Source organism: Thamnophis sirtalis, unplaced genomic scaffold (genome assembly GCF_051295495.1).
Source record: "Thamnophis sirtalis isolate CommonGarterSnake01/CBP01778 unplaced genomic scaffold, rThaSir2_p1.2 scaffold_12, whole genome shotgun sequence".
Taxonomy (NCBI): domain Eukaryota; kingdom Metazoa; phylum Chordata; class Lepidosauria; order Squamata; family Natricidae; genus Thamnophis; species Thamnophis sirtalis.
This window is the reverse complement of record NW_028261392.1, coordinates 55,127,574-55,147,026: the sequence shown is the minus strand read 5'-3', so window position 1 is coordinate 55,147,026 and position 19,453 is coordinate 55,127,574. Positions and strand designations below refer to the sequence as shown.

The following is a 19,453-nucleotide window of genomic DNA, read 5'->3' as shown; positions in this document are numbered from 1 at the left end:
CTATCTATCTATCTATCTATCTATCTATCTATCTATCTATCTATCTCTATCTATCTATCTATCTATCTATCTATCTATCTATCTATCTATCTATCTATCTATCTATCTATCTCTATCTATCATCTATCTATCTATCTATCTATCTATCTATCTATCTATCTATCTATCTATCTATCTATCTATCTATCTATCTATCTATCTATCTATCTATCTATATCTATCATCTATCTATCTATCATCTATCTATCTATCTATCTATCTATCTATCTATCTATCTATCTATCTATCTATCTATCTATCTATCTATCTATCTATCTATCTATCTATCATCTCTATCTCTCTCTCTCTCTCATCTATCTATCTATCATCTATCTATCTATCTATCTATCTATCTATCTATCTATCTATCTATCTATCTATCTATCATCTATCTATCTATCTATCATCTATCTATCTATCTATCTATCTATCTATCTATCTATCTATCTATCTATCTATCTATCTATCTATCTATCTATCTATCTATCTATCTATCTATCATCTATCTATCGCGCGTTTCTTAGATGCTCACTGCGAATGGCTCTCAATCTGGCGCGAGCCGGGCTAGCCGGCTGACCCGAAGCAGCAGGTAGCGGGGACTGACCCAAGAGGCGGCAGAAGGAAACCTCGACCCAAGTACTGGAAATGGGAATCGTGGGAACCGCGAAGAAGACTTGATTCCGAAGCCGGGTAAGGTCCAGCGGAGCGGCGTCATCGCGGTCGCCTCCGATCCCTCTTCTGTAAGGCGGGAAGCTGCTATCGGGGGACGCCAAGCCCGACCCCCACCCCCCCACCTCCCCTCGGCCGGGAGTGGCGCTGCTCCTCCCGTTTACCGAGCTTGGGGGCCAAGTACCACCCCTTCCTGCCCCTGACATCTGACCCCGTTTCCCCGGCGCTGCGGAAAAGCCCCCGCCGTCTCCGGCCCTTCTCCGGGGTTACCTGAGGAGTACGAGGCACGGGCTGGGGGCAGGGATGCCTCTGGCTTGTCCCCGAGGAAAGCCCCCGCTGTCCTTCGACGGAAGGACCCTCCCGGGGGGCGGGAAGCACGGCAAAGACGGCCAGAGCCGTCAATGCCTGGCCCTGCGCTAGGCAGGCGCGAGGATGGGGCTCTAGTCGCCTTCGGGCAACCCAAGGCGCGATGCTGAGCCCTTCCTGCGCCGCCGATCAAGACGGGGCTTGCTTTGGATTCTCCGCTGCGGGGCCACTCCGGCTGGCAGGTAAGCGCCGGAGGCTCCAGCTCGGGTGCCTGCGGGAGGCAAGAAGAGCGCAAGTCGGCAGCCGGCCCGGGGTGTCTCTTGGGGCCTCGAGGAGGGCCCGCTGTACCGCTGATGGGGAGGTTTGCGGGGAAACCATTTAGGGCAGTGGTCTCCAACCTTGGGAACTTTAAGACCTGTGGACTTCAACTCCCAGAGTTCCTCAGCCAGCAAAGCTGGCTGAGGAACTCTGGGAGTTGAAGTCCACAAGTCTTAAAGTTCCCAAGGTTGGAGACCCCTGATTTAGGGGACTTCTAGACTTACCGACTTCTTCTCTTCTCCGCCAGCGGAATCGGAGCGCTTTTCTTCGCCCCCTCTCTTGTCAAGCTGGGCGGCCTGAAAATGGAGGAAACTCCGCAGGACGCCCTGGAGCCCCCCCCGCCGCCTCCTTTCTCTACCCCGCTGCTGGGTAAGTACCGGTAGTAGGGTGGGGGGGACCTCGGCCAGATTTGGGATGAGTCTCTGAGCCTGGCCGGCCCCGACGGTTGCAGGTCTCCACCTCCTTTGTAGAGGCTAAGGGCAGGCAGGGCCCTTCTGCCCACCTCAACGAAGAAACCCCCCAGAAGAAGAAGGAAAAGCTGGCCAAGGATGTCCGCCACCTCTCCGCACGCGACGCCTGCGGAGAAGCCGACAGCTAGATGCGATGGTGGAACAGGATTATATTATCCATTTTTTGACTCAAAAATCATCCCCAGGAAAACAAATGCGGGGGGGGAGGGAGAGAAAGAGAAATCGGGTCTTTCTCATGCGGGCGAGTGAAAGAGACAGACAGCTGCTCCCTTTAAGCAGTTTTAAAACAAAAGTTCAAGAATTACCTGACACTGAAGTCAGACTTCATCTGACTTCAGCACTTGTTCATCCCAACAGACAGATAAGAAAATACAACATAACAATTAGCAGATACTTATGTGCCTGCGTGCATGTTCTACATGTACAGATCGTTCTAATTAATACCGTTAATTAACGATGAAACTAACGCATCGTGCACGAAAGACAATTATAACTAAAATCAAATCTCAGCATTTAAATTAAGCACAAAGGGGGTCGGGTTGGACAGATACACATCACAATTATTGTAGCTAATAAAAGTAAGGCCCTCTCTCCAGATTTGTTTCGGAGCAGGTTTTGAGGCAGGCTCGAAAGGGGATATTGCCCAGAGCCTTCGCGCCGTTGTTTTCCTGCGGATGCCCTTTGCAAAACTCTTCTGAAGATGCACAGCGGATTCCTTCCTTATAACGAAGACGATTTACAAGGCACAATAAGACAAAAAAAGGGGGGGCAATGATAGTGCGCGTCTCTAGCAAGTTTGTAAGGTTAGGGCTGCATTAGAACGGGTCCAAGTTTTCTTTTTAATTCCTCCTTTTTTATTGCTTAAAATTTTATTTTATTCTCCACTCCAAAACAAAATAAAAATAAAGATAGTTGGGGAGGGGAGGGAATGCTTCTAATTGTTCATTTGAAAGCAATCGGTTTTCCCTAAATAAAAATTGACATTTTTGAGCCTTTGAGTAGAAAAGCAAGATTTAACCATTTTGACTAAATAGTTATTTTTCAGTGGACACAAAGATATTTTCCAGACGAAGAGAGTGGAAAAAAAAACCCCATTCGTTTGTGCTTCAAACGGTTACCAACTCTGGCCATGGTATATCAAGACTATAGTCCTGCCTTCGGTCTTTAACGCCCCCCACCAAACAACAGCATCTCCATCCAGGGCACCTAATCGGTCGCCGTTTGAAATACAAATGATTAAAAAGCAACCAGAAAGCTAGTTTTGTGACACCAAGAGGAGGGGAATCGCTCCGATGCCAGAATTTTACAATGGAGCCTCTAATTAAAATAAAAAAAAAAACAACAACAAATTAGAATTGAAAGGGAGAGAGGAAAGCGCCTCTATTTCTAGAGAAAAAGGCCAGGATCAGGAGAAGCACGGAACGCATTTCAATATCCTATGTTATACCAAGAGGAAGGAAAGGGAAGAGTGGCTTGTAAGCCTTGAGGGACAGTTTCACATTTCTTCCCAGAAAGATGAGCTCGGAGATTGGTGCGGAAAGCGCGCCCCGGGGAAGGCTCTCCGGCCAACTGGGGGCAGGAAAAGGAGACAGGCCGCCAAGCATCCGTTTCAGACCTCTCTAGTGGGCGCTAGGATTCCCGTGCCGTTAAAGAACCTGGGCTGGCAGCTGGTTCAGTGAAGCTCTCGCTGATGTCAAAGGCCAGCAGCGGGACCTTTAGTGATAGTTCAAATGTTCAGTACTAGTGTCCTAAATTCATAGCCAGCTCCAAGAATGCTTTAGGAAAGCTTCTTCAAGAATTCAATTCAGGGACTTGGGTGTGACATTCAGCTCAGTAGCTGCTAAAGAAGGCCAGATCTGGGCTGGCAGCTGGTTCAGTGAAGCTCTCGCTGATGTCACAGGCCAGCAGCGGGACCTTTGCAAGTTTCCTCTGGGGCAAGAGGTTCAGTGGCAGGCATGGGCATGAGATGGGGGTGTGGGGAGGAGAGTGGAGAGGTATTTCTTGAGGGCCGCTCTGCTGCGGCACTCGGGCTTCCTCGGGTTTGGTCCTCCAGGTCAACCCGTCAGGGAGGACAATAGGGTGCACTTCACCCCGCAGCTCAAAACCAGCCACTTACAAGAATGCATTGCTGTGGCGGCACAGCCTAGAGAGGGTCTTCCCTGGTTATAATGGCAAGGAATGCCTCCAAGCGACCTTAATCTAAAAGGGGGGAATACCGAAATCCCCCTGAACCTGAGGCCAATCGGAACAGGAGGCAGGAGGGTCCCAAATTCACGATCCCCCCCCACCCCGCCAATAATGTTTGGGAACAGAAGGGCTCGTGGAGAAAACGGGTCCAGGGCGGGTCTGTCGCAGCTGCAACCATAGGACTTATCTGCTTTATTTCGGAGGCTAAGGTTGGTTTAGAGCAGTGTTTCTCAACCTTGGCCACTTGAAGATGTCCGGACTTCAACTCCCAGAATTCCCCAGCCAGCGAATGCTGGGAGTTGAAGTCCAGAAATCTTCAAGTTCCCAAGGTTGAGAAACACTGGTTTAAATCCACTTTCAGTGCCATCTCTATCTTGTCAGAGATTTGTTCTACAGCTGACATTTCTTCAATAACTTATTTTATACATAATCAGTAGTGAAAAAAGTTTTTGAAGAAATGTCAGCTGTAGAACAAATCTTCTTTGACAAGATAGAGATGGCACTGAAAGCTAAGGCAGGATTTGAATTCATTGTTTCCTGGTTTCTAGCTGGTGCCTTAACCAATAGAGCTTTTCTAAATGATCCCCTTTTCTGGTTAGTTTAAATCAGTGTTTCTCAACCTTGGCCACTTGAAGATGTCCGGACTTCAACTCCCAGAATTCCCCAGCCAGCATTCGCTGGCTGGGGAATTCTGGGAGTTGAAGTCCAGACATCTTCAAGTGGCCAAGGTTGAGAAACACTGGTTTAGAGGGTCTTTATTCGGGGAAACCAGGAAGGGAGAGAGAAAGCAAGGCTGGCCGAATGCTAGGCATTAGCACACCCACGCTGGGTATTTCCCTGGGTCCCGTAGTCCACCCTTCAAGAGAACCCAAAACGTTGAAAACGAATCGGAGACGTTGAAGCAGCGCAATGTAATGGCCAAGAAACTTGTCCAAAGGGTTAGAGCAGCGGGACGGGAGGGGCAACGGCGGCGGCTGGGACTGCCGCGTGGGTCACCGTCCTTCTGGGTCGTTGCAGGGAGAGCCTCGGTGTGCGAAGGCTGCCGAGGCGTCATCTCGGAGCGGTTCTTGCTGCGCCTGAACGACCGGCTGTGGCACGAGCGGTGCGTGCGCTGCGCCTCCTGCCGAGAACCTCTGGAGAGCAGCTGCTTCTACCGGGAGCAGAAGCTTTACTGCCGCCTGGACTACGAGAAGTAAGTCCGCCGTCTTCGCGAGGCTCGCTAGGAGCCCAGAGGCCACGGGGCTTTTCCCTTCCTTCTGAAGCCGGGGAAGGAGCCCCCCCGCTCTTGTTCAGATGAAAACCCCCAGGGAAAGTAGTTGCTTGGGCGCAATTTTTAGTAAGATGAAATATATAAATGGGAAGAACATTTTGTAGGGCTGCAAGCAATAGCAATAGCAATAGCAATAGCAATAGCAATAGCAATAGCAATAGCAATAGCAATAGCAATAGCAATAGCAGTTAGACTTAAATACCGCTTCATAGGGCTTTCAGCCCTCTCTAAGCGGTTTACAGAGTCAGCATATCGCCCCCACAGTCTGGGTCCTCATTTCACCCACCTCGGAAGGAGGGAAGGCTGAGTCAACCTTGAGCCGGTGAGATTTGAACCGCTGAACTGCAGATAGCAGTCAGCTGAAGTGGCCTGCAGTACTGCACTCTACCCACTGCGCCACCTCAATCAAAGTATCACCAGAAGGCAGGAAAGTGATATGGGGGAGGCGACCCTAATCTTTGCTGCCTGCAAAGATCATCCTAATTTTTTTTGTAAAGCAGAAACAATTTCAGGCTGTTTGGTTTTTCTTAATGTTGGGTTAACTAGTTTGTTTCTATATGAATTTGACATAGTTTTATAAATCTACACCTTTCCATAAATATGAAAGGGGCTATATATTTACTGAACTAAGTATTGTACAATTACTACCAGTCGGTCTCCGGATACGCTTCAAAGTGCTAGTCGTCACTTATAAAGCCCTTCATGGTATTGGACCTGGGTACTTGAGAGACCGCCTGCTGCCAATTACCTCCCAAAGACCCGTCAGATCTCACAGGGTCGGCCTCCTCCGGGTTCCGTCTACCAGCCAATGCCATCTGGCTACTACCTGGGGGAGGGCCTTCTCTGTGGCAGCTCCGGCCCTTTGGAATGAACTCCCCGCGGAGATCCGGACCCTCACCTCTCTCCAGGCCTTCCGGAAAGCCGTCAAAATCTGGCTGTGCCGGCAGGCCTGGGGTTGATGAGTTCCCCTCCCCTCTCGACTGGTATGGCTGTGTGATTTTTGTGTATTTTAATTATGTGTACTGTTGTTTATGTTCCCTTTCCCCTTTGAGTTGTTCGCCGCCCTGAGTCCCTCCTGGAGAAGGGCGGCATACAAATAAACCAAAACTAAACTAAACTAAACTACTGATTATTTTAATATGTTTGCATTTTGTAATAACCTTTTATAGCAAAAGATTTAGATCCGTGTAAGTGGCAAGCTGTCGTTTTGTTTCACCAAACACTGTTGGCGAAAACTCATCCTATTCCTTCTTTTGTGCCTCTTGACCTAAGCTGGTTTGCAGTGCCCGATTGCACACTCCTTGGCAGTGCCAGATTGCACAGAGCCCTTGAACAGGTGCTAGGAAATGTAGAGAGGATTAAAAGTGCAAAGAAAGTTCAGTCATTTGAATGGATCTGTAACAGACAAGCTTAATTGTTACTTGGGGATTTCTTGCATTTTTGTTCTTCAAATTTCATATAGCAGATGCATACATTTGATAATGTGATATTTAAAGTGAAATATATATATGGGAAGAACAAAGTTGGTGTGAGTTTTGTATAATCAGACAAAACCATATAATGAGTGTTAATGGCAGAACACCAGATACTATGGTAGTATAAATTTTAACACTTTTTTCCCTCTGCAAGTTGAATTCCATGGTTGGAATAGATACACACACACACACACACACACACACACACACACACACACACACATATATATATATATATATATATGTTTTTTTTATTTGTGCTGATAAATAAATAAAGGGAGACTAGTATAGATCTATTTCAAGCTATTTAGCTCTCATCAGCTAGCCATACCCTTACTGGGATTTGAACCTGGGCTATATTACATCCTAGGCAAACTTAGCCATTAGGCCACAGGCTCTTATCCGTTATCAGCGAAGCCAGGGTGAAAGGTATCTATTAGATTTTTTACAACCCCTGGTAAGCCCCAATTATGGGAGGAAGCTAACTGCTTCCATCATCTGTCTATCGGCTCGTCACAAGAATCCATCACGACAGAAACCAATATATATATATATTGGATTATACTATTATATATTTATAATAGTATAATCCAATATAAACTAAATTTAAAGAAAAACAGAGTTCTTCAAATATTTAACAGTAACTTTAGTAGGAAGAGCATTATCTAGCCCACTCTATTGGTTTGTCATTTGTATTTCCTTTTTAAATTTTAATACCCCACCTAGTTCCTTTTGTAGACCCAGTGGAACATTTATTAATGCATTTTATGTATTTATTTGTATCCTGCCTTTATTAGTTTTACAAATAACTCAAGGCAGTGAACATACCCAATAATCTTTCCTCCTGTGTTTTCCCCACAACAACAACCCTGTGAGGTGAATGGGGCTGAAAGAGAATGACTGGCCCAAGTTCATCCCGTTGGTTTTCATGGCTAAGGCAGGATTTGAATTCATTGTTTCCTGGTTAAGGCTGGTGCCTTAACCAATAGAGCTTTTCTAAATGATCCCCTTTTCTGGTTAGTTTAAATCAGTGTTTCTCAACCTTGGCAACTTGAAGATGTCCGGACTTCAACTCACAGAATTCCCCAGCCAGCGAATGCTGGCTGGGGAATTCTGGGAGTTGAAGTCCGGACATCTTCAAGTTGCCAAGGTTGAGAAACACTGGTTTAAATCCACTTTCAATGCCATCTCTATCTTGTCAGAGAAGATTTGTTCTACAGCTGACATTTCTTCAATAACTTATTTTATACATAATCAGTAGTGAAATAGTTTTTCGTATTTATAACCATTGCAGCATCTCCATGGTGACATGATCAAAATTCAGATGCTTGGCAACTGACTCATATTTATGATGCTTGTAGTGTCATGATCCTCTTTTGTGACCTTCTGGCAAGCAAAGTCAATGAGGAAGCCAGATTCACTTAACACAGTGTTTCTCAATCTTGGAGACTTGAAGTCCACAGGACTTCAACTCCCAGAATCCCCCAGCCAGCACAGTTCTGCAGCACAGTTCTCAAGTCTCCAAGGTTGAGAAACACTGACTTAACAACTGTGTTACTAACTTAACAATTGCAGTGATTCACACAACAACATATTGGGGGGAAGATGGTTAGTTTGAGAAATTTTAACAGGGATGGCTATAATCTTAATTTTTTTTAAAAAGCAGCCAGTATCTGAAACATTAAAAGTTTTCCACACTCAATAGCTACTAGTTATGCCAACACAGTTCTAGGCTGCATAAACAGAGTGATAGAATCAAGATCACATGAAGTGTTAATACCACTTTATAATGCCTTGACGCCACGGTTAGAATACTGCATTCAGTTTTGGTCACCGCGATGTAAAAAAAGATATTGAGACTTTAGAACAATGAAGAGAAGAGCAACAAAGAAGACTGGAGGCTAAAACATATGAAAAATGGCTGCAGGAACTGGGTATGTCTAGTTTAATTAAAAGAAGAATTAAGGGAGACACGATAGCAGTGTTCCAATATCTAAGGGGTTGCCACAAAGAAGAGGGAGTCAAGCTATTCTCCGAAGCACCTGAGGATAGGACAAGAAGCAATGGGTGGAAACTAATGAAGGAGAGAAGCAACCTAAAACTAAGGAGAAATTTCCTGACAGTTAGAACAATTACCGTAATCAGGGCCTCCAGCCGCCCTGTTTAGGATCACCCGCTCCCTCCTTAATAGGAGGGATGCGGGAGACCCCTTGCAGGGTAGGGCTGAGGACTATGCCCAATTCTTGGCGGACAAAGTTGCTCGGTTTCGTTTGGACTTGGACTCCACCGCCGTAGATCCAGCCGAGACACAGGGGGATTGCTTGGCAAACCATCTCTGGGTTGAGTTCCAGGATGTTGCCTCTGGGGATGTGGACAAGGCCATTCGAGCTGTAAGTGCCTCCACCTGTATTCTGGACCCGTGTCCCTCCTGGCTGGTTGCCAACAGCAGGGAGGTGACACATGGCTGGATCCAGGCGGTCGTGACCGCCTCTCTTCGGGAGGGGCACTTCCCCGCCGCACTTAAGACGGCGGTGGTGAGACCCCTCCTGAAGAAACCATCCTTGGATCCAGCCATTTTAAACAACTATCGTCCTGTCTCCAACCTCCCCTTTATTGGGAAGGTTGTTGAGAAGGTGGTGGCCTTCCAGCTTCAACGGGCCTTGGAGGAAGCTAGCTACCTTGACCCCTTCCAGTCCGGCTTCAGACCCGGTTACAGCACTGAAACCGCTTTGGTCGCATTGACCGATGATCTCTGGAGGGCCAGAGATGGAGGCCATGCGTCCATCCTGGTTCTCCTTGACCTCTCAGCGGCTTTCGATACCATCGACCATGGTATCCTTCTGCGAAGACTGCGGGAGGTGGGGGTGGGAGGCACTGTTTTGCAGTGGTTCTCCTCCTACCTCTCGGACAGGTCGCAGTCGGTGTTGGTCGGGGGGCAGAGATCGTCCCTGAGGCCCCTAACATATGGGGTGCCGCAGGGTTCGGTCTTATCCCCCCTACTATTTAACATTTACATGAAACCGCTGGGCGAGATCATCCGGAGGCACGGGATTAAATACCATCAATATGCGGACGATACACAATTGTATCTGTCCGCCCCGTGCTAACTCAATGAAGCGGTGGACGTGATGAACCGGGGCCTTGAGGCCGTTAAGGACTGGATGAGCGCTAACAAACTGGTACTCAACCCGGACAAGACCGAGTGGCTGTTGTGTTTCCCTCCCAACAATTTGGCTGACATTCCAACACTCAGGCTGGGGGGTTAAATTTTATACCCCTCAGATAGGGTCCGTAATCTAGGAGTCCTCCTGGATCCACAGCTGACTTTTAACCATCAGTTGTCGGCTGTGACCAGGGGGGCATTTGCCCAGGTTCGCCTGGTCCGCCAGTTACGGCCCTACCTGGACCGGGAGGCTCTCACAACAGTCACTCGAGCCCTTGTGATCTCTAGGCTGGAATACTGCAATGGGCTCTACATGGGGTTGCCCTTGAAGTGCATCCGGCGACTACAGTTAGTCCAGAATGCAGCCGCGCGAGTGATAGTGGGCGCACCGCGGTTCGCCCACATTACACCTATCCTCCGCGAGCTGCACTGGCTACCTGTCGATCTCCGGGTGCGCTTCAGGGTATTGATGACCACCTTTAAAGCACTCCATGGTAGTGGATCTGGGTACTTGAGAGACCGCCTTCTGCCGATTACCTCCCTTCGACCGATAAGATCGCACAGATTGGGCCTTCTCCGGATTCCATCCGCCAGTCAATGCCGACTGGCGACTACACGGAGGAGAGCCTTTTCTGTTGCAGCTCTGACCCTGTGGAACGATCTCCCCGTTGAGATTCGTACCCTCACCACCATCCAGACCTTCCGCACAGCCCTTAAGACCTGGCTCTCCCAGCAGGCCTGGGGATAAGTTTTCTAAATTACCCGCCCGAGTGTTGCTTGACTGTTGAATGCAAGTTGGTGTTTTATAATTTATTTTGTTTACTCACTGTTTGTTTTGTATTATTGCACCCCCCTCCCGTGACTGTAAGCCGCCCTGAGTCCCCTCAGGGAGAAGGGCGGCCTATAAATCGTAATAAATGAAAATGAAAAATGAAATGAAAGTTGTGAATGCTCCAACACTGGAGGTTTTTAAGAAGATATTGGATAACCATTTGTCTGAAGTGGTGCCTAAGCAGGGGATTGGACTAGAAGACCTCCAAGGTCCCTTCCAACTCAGTTATTCTATTCTATTCTATTTTTTAAGGTTTTAAAAATGGATATAAGTGAAACAAAATAAAATACACATAAAAACACAAACTTCACTGATTACAATTCCAGGGGAAATAGCCCCCAAATGTAAAGAGGCATTATCTTGATTAGGTCAACTGAAGTGTTATATTAGTTTCAAGGGAAGTTGGTTAAAGACTGGAGAGAAAGTGGCTGGTCTTTCTGCCAGTTCTGTAGTGGTTCATGCTTTTGGATGGAAACAGAGAGTGGAAGTTTCCAAACATATCAGAGGGTACTGAAAGAGGAAAATATTCGTAGCTCAGGGTTGAAATGAAAGGTGCTTGGTACTCTCTGGTTTGGTTGTTTTCTTGCAGAGGTTTCATTAGAGCCGAGGTGGAGCAGTGGTTAAATGCAGCACTGCAGGCTACTTCAGCTGACTGCAGTTCTGCAGTTCGGCTGTTCAAATCTCACCAGATCAGGGTTGACTCAGCCTTCCATCCTTCCGAGGTGGGTAAAATGAGGACTCGGATATGCTGACTCTGTAAACCGCTTAGAGAGGGCTGAAAGCCCTATGAAGCGGTATATAAGTCTAACTGCTATTGCTATTGCTATTACCCAAACTAGGTAATATCATCAGTGAACTGCAGGTGTGTCTACCATAAAACAGCCAAGCTTAGACAGCACCAAGAATCCCTCATATCAGAGGGTCTTACCACCTGTGAGGATAAAATAATTAACCTGCCTCATGGACTTAGCAGAAATATGGAGTTAATTATATTGAGTATTATGGATACATGACAGCAATGCATCTCTAATAAATATTACACAATTACCCCGATTTACTAAGAGTAGCTCTAATGTACCGTATTTTATTTGTCTTGATAACAGAATGTACAGTCAAGGCGAGATACTTTTATAATATTCTGATTTTTATATTCTGTGGAAGGCAACATAGCAGATAATTCTGCATTAAACGCACAGGTAGAAAATTTTGCTTCCTTGCATTGTAGGTGCATTGCTTGCATTTCATGTGGAACTGAATTTTTTTAAAGTTTTATTTTCTATTGGATAGTTCAAATCAGTGGTGGGTTTCAAAAATTGTTCGAACCTACTCTGTGGGTGTGGCCTCCTTTGTGAGAGTGGCTTGCCGCCCATGTGACCAGATGGGAGTGGCTTGCCGCCCATGTGACCGGATATGAAGATGCTGACAACACTTGTCAGAACCACTTTAAATTATCTCACACACAGCACTGGCATGCATAAGAATATGATGTAAACTTGTTTTTTAAAAAGCATCTTTGGTTTGCGTTAAAACAACTTCAACACACGCAATGTTCTGATTGCACCACAAACGCAGTAGTCATCCTTACCTTTCACAGAGGCACTAAGTTTTATAAATATGAGCATGATAGCGTAGAATAATCATACCCAAGGACCAGTGGTGGGTTTCAAAAGATTTTGGAACCTCTTCTGTAGGTGTGGCCTGCTTTCCGGCTCCACTGGTGGAACCTCTTCTAACCAGTTCGGTAGATTTGGCGAACCGGTTCTACCGAATAGGTGCGAACTGGTAGGAACCCACCTCTGGTTCAAATTGTAACAGGCAGGCAGGCTAATATTACATTGGCTGTGATTAGTGTTTGCTGTTTGAGTAAATGCCACATGATTGATTCTTACCCTTTTTTTTCTTACTCCACCTTTTTTTCAATTTGAGGAGTGGAAAAAGTAGATAGCTGTTTTGTTGAAGGAAAAAGCAGCATTAGTTGACATGCTAAGTAATCCTCCCCATGCCCTCTTTTCTGAGAGGAATTTGGTGAGTAAGACACCCATTTGCCACTTGTCTTGAAAGCAATAATTGTACTCTCTCAAGCCTTCTGGGCTCTGTATCGATTCTGCCCAGCTGCTGTCCCATCCTGGTTGATACTACAGGGCCTCCCCTCCCTCCCCCTCCCTCCAGTGCTCATGAAGCTCTTAGGGGGAGCTTTCTCTTCTTGACAGCGGAACAAATCCCTTTGAACAGAGACATCTCTCCTCTTCCCACTCCTCTTTCTTGCCTTCACTTCTTCCTTGCTGGTGCCATGAATGTTTTCCCCGTGTCTCTGTCTGCCTGGCATGGGAGCAGCTTCCCTCAAAATATTACACAGGGTTCATAGAAGAAAGGAATTCTTTAGATGAAGAAGTAGAAACAAGCTTCTCCTGAGAACACTGGTTGTGATTGCCTGATGACAATGCTAGGAAGTATTTTTAATGTAATATATATCCCTTTGCGTGGCACGACAAAACCGCCCTCGTCAAAATAGCGGTGATAAAACCGCGTCGCTAAAGCCGCGATGTCATCACCGCGCATCATCACCACCACGACAACAGCGCGGTGACAGAAGGGCGCTTTAAAACAGCGCGGCGGTAGAAAGCCGGTTTAAATTAAGGTTAGGATTAGGTTTAGGGGTTTGCTTTAGGGTTAGGTTTAGGTTTAGGGTTACGGTTACGGTTACGGTTACGGTTAGGTTTAGGTTTAGGTTTAGGTTTAGGTTTAGGTTTAGGTTTAGGGTTAGGTTTAGGTTTAGGGTTAGGTTTAGGGTTAGGTTTAGGGTTAGGTTTAGGGTTAGGTTTAGGGTTAGGTTTAGGGTTAGGTTTAGGGTGCTGAGTGCTTCGGAAGGCGCAGATTTGCCCTCTGCCCTTATGTCAGCGCGGTAAGGTCGCATTTGCTTTAGCGATTCGGACGGCGCGGATTAGGGTTCGCGCTTATGTCTCCGCGGATAAGGGCTTCGCGGTATTGTGGTGGAACCATCCCTTTGGTTGACTAATTTTGGAAAAAAAAACATTGCATCCTTGTGATGTTTCTTTTATGGTTGATATAATATTTACAATCACGGCACCAGGAAACAGGTTGGATACACATGTTGCAATAAGCCATAATGTGACTACTTTGGTTTTGATTTAGCAGAGTGGGCAAATCCAGACCTTATGATTTATAAGCCATAGCTTTAGCCAATATGATATGTGAACCCACTGATTATAGTTCATAAACTAAGATTTATGGCTTGCTGTAAACCACATCACACTGAACCATGTTGAACCACTCATGTAAACCATGGCTTAGTAGGATGTTTGACCCAACTTACTGTTGGAGTTGGGATACCTAATTTAGTACCAATCTCTCTGCACAATTTCAACACATCTTCCTATTTTGTTGTGTTTTGATGCTTTATTTTATTGATGAACGTAGCATATTATGTATCTTTATAAAATGCCTTTAACTTCCTATAAACTGCAGTACTGTATATTTAAAGTAATTTCAAGTGCTGGGACTACTGTGGGAAATAGGACTGAATGGATGCCTAGTAACCTTGACCAAGTATTAATGATGATGCTACTTTTTAATTTTCTGAAAACCAGATTGATAAAACCAGGAAAGATTAGTGCTAGACTTTTTTAAAAAAACTAAAGGATTATTTTGTTTCATAGAATTTAGCACATGGGAAGATTGAAATTAGCCAATTTAGGAGACCTTAAGAGAAGAGCTGAGGTGGCGCAGTTAGAGTGCAGTACTGCAGGCCACTTCAGCTGACTGCTATCTGCAGTTCGGCAGTTCAAATCTCACCGGCTCAAGGTTGACTCAGCCTTCCATCCTTCCGAGGTGGGTGAAATGAGGACCCAGACTGTGGGGGCGATATGCTGACTCTGTAAACTGCTTAGAGAGGGCTGAAAGCCCTATGAAGCGGTATATAAGTCTAACTGCTATTGCTAACTGCTATTGCTAGAACCAGTTTGGTGTATTGGTTAAGACACCAGGATAAAAACCGGGAAATGCTGAGTTTGAGTCTTGCCTTAGGCACAACGTCAACTGGGTGACCTTGAGACAGTCTTCCTCTCTCATCCCTATGAAGCAGGCAAGGACAAACGAATTCTGAAATCTTCTTAGTAAAACTGTAGGGATTCTAAGGCATTTTAAAGTTCTTATGGCAATTATGCAATTCAGTCCAAAGTACTGCTGGAGCCTTAGTAACAATATTTTTTTCCAACTGAAAATAGAGGCCTTGGTGTGACATGGCAGCCTGATCTCATTCCAAGGGGAAGTTAGGGCAATCCACGTAGCATGTGATGCACAAATGCTTGTACAGTGGAACCAGCTATGAGAAGTACTAGTGGATGAGTTGGAATAGGTTGGACTGCAACAGATACAGAGGTTATAGCAATAGCAGTTGGACTTATATACCGCTTCATAGGGCTTTCAGCCCTCTCTAAGCGGTTTATAGAGTCAGCCTATTGCCCCCAACAACAATCCGGGTCCTCATTTTACCCACCTCGGAAGGATGGAAGGCTGAGTCAACCCTGAGCCGGTGAGATTTGAACAGCCGAACTGCAGAACTGCAGTCAGCTGAAGTAGCCTGCAGTGCTGCATTTAACCACTGCGCCACCTTGGCTCTTTGGATAGCTATCACTGGTCTACAAGGAGAAAAGTCTCGGAAATGAAAGTAGCTTAATTTCACCATAATTGGGTCACTATTAAAGAAAAATTAAGTCCTGAGTATTAATTGGCTCCAGTTTCCAAGGTACAGCTTCAGGTCAAAATTGCATCAAAATAATCCAAAATTACAAGGGGGATGTGCGATTATGCTCCATAACTTTTCTGCAAAGTGGGAAAAAGCAATGAGAATGGTGCCACACCAATCATTATAATTTTTTTTATTGATATCAATAACATAACTTTCCACTAATGAGGTGGAACAGGCATGCAACCAAGTTATAATATCTTATGCTAGGTACTAACAGAATAGCAGAGTTGGAAGGGGCCTTGGAGATCTAGTCCAACCTCCTCTTCAGATAGGAAATCCTATTAAGAAAACATGAAATGAAAACCTTCAAATGCCCCATGTAAAATTTTTGAACTGCAACTTTTTAAAATTATCACATTCTTTCTCACATACAACACAAATGTAAAAAAATATGCAGTAGTAGTAGTAGTAGTAGTAGTAGTAGTAGTAGTAGTAGTAGTAGTAGTAAGTAGTAGTAGTAGTAATATTTGATTGTGAATTCACAGCTTTAGGCTGTTAGCTCAAATCTGGATAGATTTCTATTAACACCACCATTACTTCTTGCAATGGTAAAACAGGGAATGGAAAGAATTTGGCTGTCTCTGCAAAGGAGAAATATGGATTAGTATATCATACCATGAAATGAAAATAGGTGAAAGTTTGGGCAAGCCACCACTACTTTATTTCTCTGGATTCCTGCACAAGAATTTCTGTGTGAATCATACATAAAGAACAGCTTGCTCCCCTGGCAATATAAAAAACAAAGAAGCTGCTCTGAGGCTCTCTGCAAAGATTGATCTTACACACTTACTACCATCTGAGAAGGGAGAACATTTCCAGACTGAAAATACTAAGGATAACTATACCAAAATATTCAGGCATTTTATTAGCAAGGCTGGCTGTTCTCAATCTTTTTTAAGATAGAGGGCAACAGTAATCTGAGGAATAGGCACTGGAGAATGAGAGCTATTAAGTGGGTAAAAGTTTGCTAAATTGTCACACTTTACTCTATATTGCATACCTGGAAGGGGGGGGGAATTGATATTTTTTATTTTTATTTATTTGTTTATTAGATTTGTGTGCTGCCCATCTTGTGTAGAGGCAGGAATTCCCCTGGGACCATTAAAATCTTTACACATGATGTATGATCCATGTGTACTAGGTCTGTGATTGTCTGAAGATACTTCTAGATTTGGAGCCTGCCCTAATGTGTGGGGCAAAACCACATTTTTTTTTTTGCATTTTCTTTTCTTATGAAATAGAATTATGTCATTGATATGATAGTTGGTCTGTTCTATGTGTGCTTCATATTGCTTATTGCTAGGACACTGTATCAGAAGGTTCTTAAGGTCCTCCAATAGCCCTCTAGAAAGACTGGTGAAATTATATCTCCACAGGGTTTTTAATCTATGACATTGAATTATCCCACGTTATGTCAAAGGGCTACAATGATTTGGAAAGACTAGCGCAATAAAAATCACTATAATTGGCTCAAATTTCAAAATATTTATAAATTTAGATGTAAACTTACTGGGAATAAATCCAATTGAGCATAGTGAGAGCAGAGAATGGTCTCTGAACAATGACAATTTTTAGCAGAAAACTTTCCAAACTTTTTTTTTTTTTTTGCCTTTGCTAATCTTTTGAAAGACAAATTTGCTTTTGTGGCAGCTATTAATTGGTTCCTGAATTTAAGAACACATAAATAAATAAAATAATTTGTTTCTGAATAAGTAAACCCATAGAGAAGTGCTTAACTGCTGTTAATGTATTGTTGACCCTGAATTAGAAGGTGCAATAGCACTTTCTCCAGAAATTTACCAGAAGGCATTTCAGCCAGAGGTGCTCTCTGGAAATCCTTAAGTAATGTGATGTATGGAAATGGATTAGATAATAGTTTGCAATAAACCTTCTGGGTACAGATCCTTTCTGAGAACCTTTCAACATGCCATGGCAGCATGACAGGGTCTTTTAGATGCTCTTATACATCAAATGATTAGATTCAATTAGATAATACTTATATTTACTTTTAAACAGCAGAGCAAGGACTCTGGAGATTGTACTTTCTTCTGACTGGAATGTTTGAAACAACAGCAGCAGCTCATACTTTTCTCTGGGTTTAGTCCATTTTTTTCTAACCTTACAACACTACTATTCTTTCCCATTCCACCTTTGGATGTAGAAAAGGACAAGGGAGAAATTATGTGCTACAGTTATGTGACAAATTTCAGTTTTTATTTCATCAGAATGAATCCACTACCACTGCTTGCCGCACTCTGATAACTTTCACTATGTGGAGTTATTTTATAGAATTTAAGTGAATTTACACTTTTCAAGTGAAAAAGGTTTTTTATTTTCCATTTTCATACACTCACATATATACTGTGCATAGCCGGGGCCATACAACATTAAACAATAATCGCAGCAATTCCTCTTGTCAACAATACAGCAAAAAATAGAAACCCAATATACTTCTTCCACTCTCCGTACACCTCTTTCTTCCACCCCCCTCCAACTTTCTATCTTCCCTCCATCATCCCCCTCTACCCTACTTCCCCTCCCCCTCTACCACTCCTCTCTCCTCTCTCCCCTCTCTCCCGATCCACTCCCTCCCTTCCTTCTCACCCTCCCTCCCATCCTCTCTCCCGCCCTCTCTACCCATCTTTCTTCTATCCCTCTCCTCCTCCCCTTGGTGTACCTCCACTATATGTCAGTGTACTTAACTTATCCTATTTTTACAGAGAAATTAAAGAAAAACAATATACATGTGAAATCGCATTACATTGAGATCTAAACCCATTTACACTTTTCAAAAACACTAATTCAGAGAGTCATTCAAGTGGTAGCACACTAACCTCCCGCTATGGACCTCAGGAAGCCAATAATTTTACCAAAGCAAAATGAAGGTTTGGTAGAAAGGCACGGAGCAGATGAGTCACGTGACCCTGTCAGCTTATCAAAGCAGTGGTGGGATTCAGCCAGTTCGCACCTATTTGGGAGAACTGGTTGGTAACTTTCTAAGCAGTTCGGAGAACCGGTTGTTGGAAGAAAATCTTTTGTTTTTTCCCACTTTACAGGGCTAATCCTGTATGGAAGGCAGGAAGGAAACATTCTGGTGTTGTTTCTAGCCTAATCAGAATATGAGAATATGAATTCAGAATATGAGTCCATTATCTACCTTTGAAGAGTCTTTATTTTTCAAAAATAAAAAATGAAGCCATATTTCCTTATGGTAAGCTTAAGATTTGACTTAATTCTGCATTGATATTCATAAATTATTTCCCTGATTTTCTCCTCCCTCCCTCCCTCCCTGTATAACTATATTGTATGCTTTTCTGTTGGTGTTGTAGTTATAGCATTCCATTACTAAAGTAATGACTTTTTAAAAAGTCTGTGAAATAGAAGAGTTGCCAACTAATTTTTTATGCTTATCAATTGTCACAAAGTGTATATTTTAATAAAAAGAATTTAAAACTATATTTCCACAACTCATAAACACAAAGGTTTTTATACTTCCATTTAAAGCTTTCTCCAACAAGAAAAAAATAGTATAATATTTAAATAGGACTAGGATACTAAGTCCAGCTATGCATACCGATAATGGCTATAATGCCGTATGCTACTGAGAAATACTTTTTTATCCGTTAGGTTTTGTGAAGATGTTAATCACTTATTTTTAAAGAACCTTAACTTCATAATAGACTTTCGACCAATTATGATGTACAGGTAGTCTGCAACTTACAACAGTTCATTTAGGGACTGTTCAAAGTTACAACAGCATTGAAAGAAGTGACACATGAGCGTTTTCACACTAACAACCGTTGCAGCATCCCCGTGTTCATGTGATCAAAATTCAGATGCTTGGCAACTGATTCATGTTTATGATGGTTGCATTGTCCTGGGGACATGTGATCCCATTTTGCGACCTTCTGACAAGGAAAGTCAATCCAGAAACCGGATTCACTTAACAACCATGA

General features: G+C 44.1%; 1 protein-coding gene across 1 annotated transcript in view; it reads left to right on the top strand.

Moving 5' to 3' along the window:
* Positions 1-1,631: 1,631 nt before the first annotated feature.
* LMX1A (LIM homeobox transcription factor 1 alpha) overlaps positions 1,632-19,453 on the top strand; it is a 71,382-nt gene continuing 53,560 nt past the window's right edge. Inside the window, exons 1-2 of the mRNA XM_087726297.1 lie at positions 1,632-1,701; positions 5,007-5,181. Coding sequence (XP_087582423.1) covers positions 1,635-1,701; positions 5,007-5,181 — 242 coding nt within the window. The 5' untranslated portion in view covers positions 1,632-1,634. The remainder of the gene's footprint in view (positions 1,702-5,006; positions 5,182-19,453) is intronic.